Consider the following 10,640-nt stretch of genomic DNA (forward strand, 5'->3'; position numbering starts at 1 on the left):
CATTTCTCAGACATGCATTTACCGATGTTGTTCAACTTGGTACCCAGATAAATAATGATAGCTTACATATGCGTGTCATTTTTTTCGAGATCAGATCCAAGATGGCTGACTGGTGGCCATTTTGTTACTTAAATGTATCCACAACCATTTATCAGACAGGCATGGTCCGATTTTGTTCAACCTTGGCAAAAGCACAGTTCATGATATCATACACGTGCTCCTCGCGTTATTTTGCGATCTCATCAAGGTAGACTGGCAGCCATTTTAGTTGTACATAAATCTGGGCTTGCCCTTTAACTCCATACAGCAAAATTACTAAAACAATGGGGGCGATGACATTTTATGTCTTTTTTTACTTGTTTTCCATGGAAATGAATGTTTGATATCATTACAAAAAGTTTAACAATATCAAAATAATCAATATTCACACCTGCCAAACTTCTCACAAAACCCACCAAAATCCAAATTTTCTAAATTGTTCACAAAACTCTCTCCTAACTTCATCACAGAGGTCATGCTGCACTGTTCTGCTTATTGTCATGTACAAAAATAGAACAAATTATTGAAATCCAATATTTACCACAGCTTCCTAATGTATGGAGTAAAGAAATAAAACTGGAAAGTAGTTTGTGAAAAGAGAATGGTGCAACAGTGTAAGTGAAAAAGAAAAAACAAAAGTTGTTCATTACATCATCATACCTGGCTTTTATTTTTCCCTGCTGCAAATTCAATAGATGTTTTTAAAAGCCAAAGGGCCGTTTCCTATTCTACCCAATCGCAACATAACCAAACATTTTACCTTGCTCAACGTCAGGTAAGCAATTACGACATATTAAATGCTTTCAAGAGTCTTTGTCAAATGACAAATGCAGTAATAGAATCACATTCTCCTGTAAGACATTCTGATAAATTCAAGTTAAGCAACTGCTTCTTTGGAAAAACTCCTTTTCACACGATTCCAAAAATATAAAACAGACAGGTGTGAAAATAATTCTGCCACAATATATCAAACAGTAAATGACATCATTATGGCAATGACAACACTTGAGGAAGGTTGTAAATTAACCACAGTCAAGCAATCAATCACCTTTCCAAATTTGATGAAATTGTCATAAAAGCAACCAAACTATAAATGCTGCCAACTGTCTATGGAAAAATAATCGTGCTTTCTTTCATATGACAAATTTGACATTTGACATTAAAAAAAAGAAGAAAAAAAAAAGACATGACTCCTTAATATCACCGCAGCAATATCAAAAATTTCATTTTCCCAGAAATAGAGAAATGCTGGAGGAATAATGTTCCAAGAAGAAATACTCCGAACCAAATGGAACAATTAGCAGATATGAACACAAATATCATGTCACGACCACACCATCTTTAAGATGTTGCAATATATGATAAAGTTACCAATTTATAACACAACTTTCAAAGAAAACTGGCTTGTGAACATGTAATCATGACAAACCCCACGCATCTTCAGTTTCCATGATAATCAGGCAATGAAATCCAAAGGTCTGTTGAAACCACCTTTTCTGTTCATGTACTGCCTGCAAAGTCAGCAAGTTAACTCAATAGTGACAAAGTTAAAAAGTAATGTAAAGAACAAGTGAGCAAGAGCTTTCATTAACCGCTTATTCATTTTAATACACACTAGAATGTAAGACCCGTCGCTTCGCTGACGACAATACCAATCTTTGTATAATAAGACAAATTTGACATTTGACAGAAAAAAGAAAAAGAAAACAAAGAAAGGCCTCTTTAACAACAAAAAAAAATGGTGGTTGTTCATGAGAAAAAAAAAATTAGGCGGTGCATAGATACCAGCCGAGCTATACACCCATGAAGCGAAGAGGGGGAAAAGTGTGGAATTCAGAATCTAAAAAAAAGCTATGATGAATATCCCATTCAAATAATATACAACACATGAAGAGGATGATCAAAATAAATAAATAAATTCTCACCACCACCTCTTTCCTTACTTTTGATCAAACTGTCTGGGGGTACTTATTAGGCATGGGCCATGCCAGGAAACAAACTCTCCTCAAGAGTGTACGTGCAGCACATTATATGTTGCACTACGCTGTGTGTGTGTGTGTGTGTGTGTGTGTGTGTGTGCGTGTGTGTGCGTGTGTGTGCGTGTGTGTGTGTGTGTGTGTGTGTGTGCGTGTGTGTGTGTGTGAGTGTGTGCGTGAGTGTGCGTGTGAGTGTGCGTGTGTGCGAGAGTGCGTGCGTGTGTGTGCGTGCGCGCGCGTGCGCACAGTGCCTTCAGAAAGTATTGACACAATTCACTTGACTTCTTTTTTACATTTTGCTGTGTGACAGCCTGAATTTAAAATGGAATCAATTTAAACTCGTCACCGATCAATACAACATACCCCACAATGAAAAAATGAAAACATGTTTCAGAAATTTTTAGAAATCAATTGAAAATGAAATACAGAAATATCTAATTTACACAAGTATTCAACATCCCCCCCCCCCAACGCCCCCTCGCAGAGTCAATACTTTGTCAAAGCACATTTTATTTGGCAGCGATTACAGCTTCGAGTATTCTTGGGTATGTCTATAAGCTTTATCCCTGGTGTTGGCTTAATGGTTAGGGTGGCAGGCTTTAGATCCAAGTGTCCCGAGTTCAAATCCCCCTCAGCTGTTGAATTAATACCAGGTGGGGTTAACTCGGCCTGTCATCCTTCCGAGGTCGGCAAAATGAGTGCCAGCATGCTGGTATACTGTGTCGAAGTGGCGACCCGTCCAGGATTGTGTCCAATAGCCAAGGAGACTGCTTAAGCAGCACCAATGCTCTGCACAGAGTATGGTCCCAATATCCTCTCCTATTAGCTTTGCACATTTTAATTTGGGGAGTTTCTCCCACTTTTCCTCACAGATTTTCTCAACCTCCTTCAAAGGAGGATGGGAAGCATCAGTGAACAGCAATCTTCAAGCCTTTCCATAGATTCTCAAAGGGATTCAAATTTGGGCTTCGACTAGGCCACTCAAAGGCTTTCACGTTCTTGTTCTGAAGCCATTGCAGTGTTGCTTTGACTGGATGCTTGGAATCATTGTCGTGTTGGAACGTAAATCTTCACTACAGTCAAAGGTCTTTTGCACTCTGAAGCAGGTTCTCCTCAAGGATTTGCCTGTATTTGGCTCCATTCATTGTTCCCTCTATCCTTACAAGTCTCACAGTCCCTGCTGCTGAAAAGCATCCCCATTGCATGATACTGCCACCACCATGCATCACAGTGGGGATGGTGTTGGATTGGTGATGAGCTGTGCTTGGTTTCTGCCAGACATAGCGCTTTGTAATCAGGCAAAAGAGTTCAATTTTCATCTCAGGTCACCATGGAATATTTTTCCTCATGTTCTCAGTCTTTCACGTGCTTTTTGCAGTCCAGGTGTGCTGTCATGTGCCATTTTCTCAGGAGTGGCTTCTGTCTGGCCACTCTCTCATAAAGCCTAGATTTGTTAAGTGCTGCAGCAGAGATTGTTGTCCTTCTGGAAGGTTCTCCCATCTCAGCCAAGAAACTCTGTCGGTCTGTCAGAGTGGTCATTGGGTTCTTGGTCACCACCATGACCAAGGTCCTTCTTGCCCAGTTTGGTTGGACGGCCAGCTCTAGGCAGAGTCTGGGAAGTTCTATATCATTTCCATTTCCTAAGGATGGAGCTCACTGTGCTCTTGGGAACTTTCAACACTCAAGGAATTGTTTTATATCCTTCCCCAGATCTATGCCTCCTCAAAATTCTATCTCAGAGTTTTATGGACAGTTCCTTGGACTACATGGTGGAGTTTATGTTTTGACATGCACTGTCAACTGTGGGACCTTATTTAGAAAGGTTTGTTTCTTTCTAAATCAAGTCAAATCAATTGAATTGGCCACATGTGAACACCAATCAAGTTGTAGAGACATCGCTAGGATGATTAAAGGAAATTGGATGGACCTGAGCTCAATTTGGAGTGTCATAGCAAAAGGGTTGAATACTTATTGATGCAAAACATTTCAGCTTTTCACGTTTAATTACATTGTACACATTTCTGAAAAAAAATTCCACTTTGACATTATGGGGCATTATTTGTCAAGCAGTAAAATAAAAAAAAAATAAAAAAAATCTCAATTTAATCCATTTTCAATTCAGGCTGTAACAACAAAGTGTGAATACTTTCTGAAGGCATTGTACTGTATATGTGTATTGCTAAGCTGCGCACGTATGTCCATGCTGCGCTGTCAGACGAACGAACGCAGGCACGCCAAAACAGACCTCCTGATATATTACAAATGATTTTAGAAAAAATATATATATATATATATATATATATATATATATATATATATATATATATATATATATATATATATATATATATATATATATTGTTGCAGATTTGGAAGGCTATCGCACTCAACATTCAGGTTCCTATAGAGTAGTTATCTCGGTAAGTGCATGTTTTATAGATAGCCCTTTCCCCTAGTCCAACAGGTATTTAAATGTTCCTGCACTGCGGTTTTTTTTATAATGGATGGGTTTCTTTTTTGTTCGGGGTTGCACCACCACCAGCGCCGCCGACATGAACACCGACTACACCGCATCGCCCTCGCCTGGATTCGCAACTCCGCCTGGCCGGTCGCGAGGTTTTTCCGCTCGATTTGGCAGATGGGAGGGAGTGCGAGGGCGCATGCGCTGAAGGGCATCCGTCTGTAAAGAGACAGAGCTCTGAGGAGTTCGTTCGACAGTGCGCAAAAAGGAGTCCAGGAGTTCGTTCGTTCTACACCATGGGATCGGCGCGTTGAAAGTTCGTCCTGTTGAGTGATCAGCGCAGTGTGCACGCGCTGAGGGTTCATCTTGCTGGGCTCTTCTTGGTGGTCGCCATCTTGGTCGTCGTTGTCCTCCTCCTCCGTGGATCGAGCCGCTTGAAGGCCGCACGAGGCGGGCAGGTCCGAGACAGGCCCTGGCTTTTAGCTCGCCTGTCTCTCCGAAATGAAAGTCCTATTAAAGGCAACAGCCACCATTTATTGTGTGTGTGTGTGTGTGTGTGTGTGTGTGTGTGTGTGTGTGTGTGTGTGTGTGTGTGTGTGTGTGTGTGTGTGTCTGTGTGTGTGTGTGTGTGTGTGTGTGGCACCTTGTCCTCAAATAGTGAATTGTGTAAGTGCATGATGTAAATGATCATTGGAATCGGCTGTAGGCTTTTTGCTCGTGTCCTGTCCCCATCCCCCCATTGACTGCTTACGTGCCGAGTACAAATAAATGCATATTGTTTGAATGTCAACCCGCTCGTTGCAGCCGTTTCTCCATTAACTGCCATGATGCGTTCAGGAAATTAGCTGGCTGATTATCAAGCCGATAAAACGTACATCTGGTCCGACGGGACTTGGCGATATATAACCGCTCGGCATTCGCATACGGAACGAGCCACTTAAGCGGCTCGTTTTTGTGCAGGTCCCGTCGAGGTATAAACTCCCGGTATCTCTGTCTGCACTAATAATTAGGTACATCGACAATTCGGCGATCGACCCTGTAGCGCGTGGACAGAGGGATTGGCTGGTTTATGGTGTGTTAAAAACACCCGTAGCTAGGTTTCGGCGGTGATCCGGAAGCTACGACGAGATTGCACGTTCGGTGGGCGCGCACGGCCGCAATTGGGCGAAGGCGGTCATCCGCACGCCGAACGGGCGGGAATCTACAACAATATATATGTATATATAATTACAAATGAACAACATGCACATTGCACTTTGCTCCCTTGACTGATAATTTGAACAATTCTTCCAAAATTCAATTGCATCTCCTGGAAAAGCCATTAAAAAAAAAAAAAAAAAACATTTTTTCCTTCAGGGCAACATGAACCTACATGTAGAAGGAGTGCTTTTCAGGGTTTTTATTCATTGCATTGTATTGTATTTTGTGCATTTCAGTATCTAAATAATTTGACTGCAGCTACCGTTGCCATTTACAATTGGCAAACATGCTTAAATCAATTGATTTCCTCCAGGTGCAGTGGGCATAATCAAGCATTGGGTGAGACTCAGGTTGGGATGGTGCACTGTAAAGATGTGAATCAACACCTGACACTGAAAAGATTTTTTTGTATTTGCCTAAAAACGATAGAGTAAACCCTTAAATATCACAGGTGTTGGCCAATAGCAGGCAACCTCTGATGTACCGATTTAGTTTTCGCAGGGTTTAATTTTTACCAATCAGAGTTTTTGAGCTGATTTGTGATGGTTTATCTCCCATTATGAGCCATTTGTTTCTTGTGCACTGATAATGATGCTGAAGCGTAAAACAATCGAGAAAAGTGATTTTTGTTCACAGTTTAGAGTTTTTAGGTATAAATTTGACTTTACATAAATAATTGTAAAATCAGCAGCCAAGCTGCGATGGAGGTGATAACTGAAACACACAGTGCATATACTCCCATACCGTACCTATCTCGACATCAACACTGTTTTTGGTGTAATCGTAATCAATTCCTTTGGTTTCTGTTATTATTGCTCTGTGTGATTTTTATCCATGACTCGCAAGAGGAGGAGGAGAATGGGACCATATTCTGTGCAGAGCGTTGGTGCTGCCTTTGCAGTCTCCTTAGCTATTGGGCACAATCCTGGACGGGTCGCCACTCCGACACAGTATAACCAGCATGCTGGCACTCGTATTGCCGACCTCGGAAGGATGACAGGTCGAGTTAACCACACCTGGTATAAAATCAACAGCTGAGTGGGATTTGAACTCAGGACCCAAGGATCAAAAGCCCACCACCCTAACCATTAAGCCAACATCAGGTATAGGATGGGATACCGATAAATATCTAACCAATGATGACCACATTCGTCATTTCAAACATGTGTAGTGTAACGACGTCTGTGGTCATCATTGGTGAGATATTTATCAGTAGGCCATTCTTATGAGGGCAAACAAGCCCGAAATCCAGATCGGTGGCTCTGTTTGATGGTTAACTGATGATGACCATAAAATCTTTAACTGTTTGACAGAGTATCTGGGCCGAGGTTTCTGTGTTGGAGGCGACGCTATGGTGTGGACTGTGTTCAATGGGGATCGGCGGAGTGCTCATCATACTCCACATGTTTCGATTTTCCTTCCGATCACATCACGTGCCTTCTGGTTGAATGGTTTACATTGGCAGGAACAATTGTCTGGGTGGCAGACGGATGGTTGTTCTGTGCGGATTATGCGGTTTTACCGTGTGAGGCATAATCTGTGGCGATGCTCACCATAAGTCAATAGGTACGTCTGAATACATATATAGTGGTTCACAAAAAAATATTTTCACGAAAAAAATAAGTGACCACTATATTCGTTATTGTTGTGTCTGTCTGTCTGTCTGTCTGTCCCGAGCATAGCTCCGTGGGTTTTGATCCGATCCTGATAAAATGTTGGTGGGAGGTTTATATCATGATCTAGTTGTGTTTTCCTGAGAATGGGTGTGGTGCGCCCATTATGGGCGGAGCCATGCCCAAAAAACATGTGTTTTTAGGGGGTAGTCGATTTCAATTTGCATCTTCTCCTAGGGGGTTTGTCGAATCTGACAGGGGTTTCGGTATTTGGTTAGCCCAATGGCACCTGCATAGCCCCACGGAGCTCGATTTTTCATTTTCGTCCCAAGGTCAAGGTCACAAGGTCACGAACTTAGAAAATTGCGAATTTTGACATAAAAATCATACGACCGCCCAAACTTTGAGAGCTGGGATGACTATTTTTTATGCATAATCTTGAGGTCATTCCCCACCTAAAGTCTTGAAACCATTTTGCTCTATCTCGAACACCTTGCCCATGGCGCCCCCTTCAAGTTTGTTTTTACGCTGATTTTATCAAAGTGTGGATAATCCGAGGAGTGCGAAATGCCATAGAGCCGATATGACGTTATATTGTTCCTGGAATGTTTGAGGAAGTTTTGCACCAAAGGTCATAATCCTTGACCTTTGACCTTTAAAGTTCACAAAGGTAAAATTTTCAAAGTTGTGGGAATCGAAACAGGTTTTCGACCTTCTTCGACAAACTAACTCCAATAAGCTTTAGCACGTATCCTGTTTCCTTATTTTAATGTCCACAACATTGTTTTGTGGCCTTTAAAGGTTATGCAAAGGTCAAATTTTTTTTAAGTTGTTGAACGAAACCGGGTTTTCGACATCTTGCAGCTAATAACCCGTCACTCGTACCACATCATGTTGATCATTTTTAATAACTTGGTCAAACATTATCACACTGTCTCATCCTTGACTTCTGAAACAATCGACATTGTCAAATACCGCTCTTGAACCATCGTCGGCTTCAGACGTGTGTGTGTGTGCGTGTGCGTGTGCGTGTGTAGCATTTTCTTATATTGATCTGCTGTTGATAAATTTGTGTGGTGTTGATGTGGAGCAGGCATGATGGGATGAATGGCCTCCACCTGTATCTAATTACCTCCACCACTGAAGGTGGAAGGAGGTTATGTTCTCACCCTGTCTGTTTGGCTGTGTGTAAGATATCTCAAAAATTTGTGCACGGATTTGGATGAAATTTGGTGGGGAGGTTGGGTGTGTGACAGGGACAAACTGGTTCAATTTTGGTGAAGATCTGAATCTGGATGCGATTTTTTTTTTTCACCGATTCTTCATTGAGAGATGGGGCGAAACCAATATACAGCATATCTCAAAAAGTTGTGGACGGATTCAGATGAAACTTGGAGGACAGGTTGGATGTGCAACAGGGACGAATCGATTCAACTTTGGTGAAGATCCGAATCCGGATCCACATTCGAAAATTATTTAATTTTCAAAGCAATTCTTCACCATTGATAGGGCCAAAAACGATATATAGAATGATATTTACCTCCACAATCGAAGGTGAAGGAGGTTATGTTTTCACCACTGTCTGTCTGTTTGTTTGTGTGCAGGATATCTCAAAAAGTTGTGGCTGGATTCATATGAAATTTTGTGGGCAGGTTGGGTGTATAACAAGGACGAATTGATTAGATTTTGGTGAAGATCCAGATCTGGATGCTAGAATTTTTTTCAGTGATTCTTTACAATTGCGAGATCGGGTCAAAAATGATATTGAGCATGATATTTCAAAAATGTATTTGACCCGATATGTTCTCATGGATCAGGCATTGTGGGGCGGAGGTATGCACCCTTCCGAGTGCCCTTCTCGTTTCCTTGTGGGATGTTATGAAGAGCATCATGTGGGGTTTTAGTGAAATAAGGCAAATGCAACATGAAAAAAAAAGTGTTATTGAAAGCTTTTAAAGGAAGAAGCAAATTAATTTAATTACGAGGAATGTTTGTTAATTGAATTGGGAGGTAATGAGAAAGGAAGAAATAAAGAATGAACCAAGGAATGAAATAGGAGGCAGAAAATGAGTTTGTGATTTTTTTTTTTTTTTTTCCAAGTGAAAATATTTGTTTGTTTGTTTTGAAGCGAGGAGTGGGAAATAATATAACTGTTGAGGAGCGTGAAAGAGAACACTTGGGATAAAGCAGATTGAGGCACATAATCTTGGATTGAGATTGTCTTCATGGAGTTCCCCGATTCCTAAAGAGACCGGGCAATCCTCTTCAGGCTCAGACTCGGACATTGTGCTCTAATGTTTGATTTACATAGGATAGGGTGTTACCCTATGGGGTTCTGTGAGAGGTGTAAGGTTCCTGAAGATTTGGATCACATCTTCACACAATGCCCTCGGGACAGGGGACCCAGATCGTGCCTCTTCCACTCAGCCCAAGATTATGGGGATCAGATCACCGGGTGTACTGGACACATTGCGCCGATTGAGCCCAAAGCACCTTCGACTCTGCAAATCGTTGTTGAAATTTATGAAAGAAACGGATCCAACAATATATAGTCCCTCGTACTTGTCTGCCCCAACCGAAGTGTTTAGGTGTGTGGCGTATATCGATCCTCACGGCTCTGAGAAGGGCATTAAAACCAAAAGATGAAGAAGAAAAAAGAAGAAGTCTTCATGGAGGGGTGCTTGAAAAATCAAGCGTGAGATGGACGCTGCCATGGCACCTTACACGGAGGTCTATATAAGGACATATAGAACAAGGCAAAGCAGACAAAGATCACCTCCTTCTTCACAAAGTCCGATGACCCCGGCAACCCGAAGCCAGGGAAGTCAACGCCATCTCAATAACCTACAACGCCCTCCATCTTCGATCATCATAATAATCATCAAAAGTAAGTACAATTTTAAATGTTTTTAACTTTTACTAGTTTATGCAAAAAGTCCATAAAAACTTTAGAGTTGGTTCCCCTAACCCTATTTTTCCCACAACGTTTTAACTTTGTGCATCACGGTTTTGCCCAATGCAGGGTTTTTCAAGAACGTAACCCCTGGAAACTGGGAGGGTATTCTGTATCGATATACAGCATTAGTGGGCGGGAAAATGAGCTAGTGCAGTATTGTGGGTGAAGAAGAAGCTCTCATATGGCTATACACATCTATTATGATCAATAATGCCTCATCTCCCAAACTGTAACTCAACATCATTTGATTACAGTGTATAAGGTGATGTACAAGACTGCTTCAGTAGCACTAATCTTCCTGATTTTTTTTTTTTTTTAAATGATCTTCAACACGTTGACTGTCAACTCTTATAGTGTACACCACTTCCATTTGCAAGCCAAGTATGCATGTGCAT

General features: G+C 41.4%; 1 protein-coding gene across 1 annotated transcript in view; it reads right to left on the bottom strand.

Annotated features, from left to right (window-relative positions):
* Positions 1-678: 678 nt before the first annotated feature.
* SNRNP27 (small nuclear ribonucleoprotein U4/U6.U5 subunit 27) overlaps positions 679-10,640 on the bottom strand; it is a 47,670-nt gene continuing 37,708 nt past the window's right edge. Inside the window, exon 6 of the mRNA XM_085871180.1 lies at positions 679-1,550. Coding sequence (XP_085727306.1) covers positions 1,496-1,550 — 55 coding nt within the window. The 3' untranslated portion in view covers positions 679-1,495. The remainder of the gene's footprint in view (positions 1,551-10,640) is intronic.

Source organism: Eptatretus burgeri, chromosome 2, assembly GCF_056783735.1.
Source record: "Eptatretus burgeri isolate ZD-2024b chromosome 2, Ebu_testis_v1, whole genome shotgun sequence".
In the NCBI taxonomy this organism is placed as follows: Eukaryota; Metazoa; Chordata; class Myxini; order Myxiniformes; family Myxinidae; genus Eptatretus; species Eptatretus burgeri.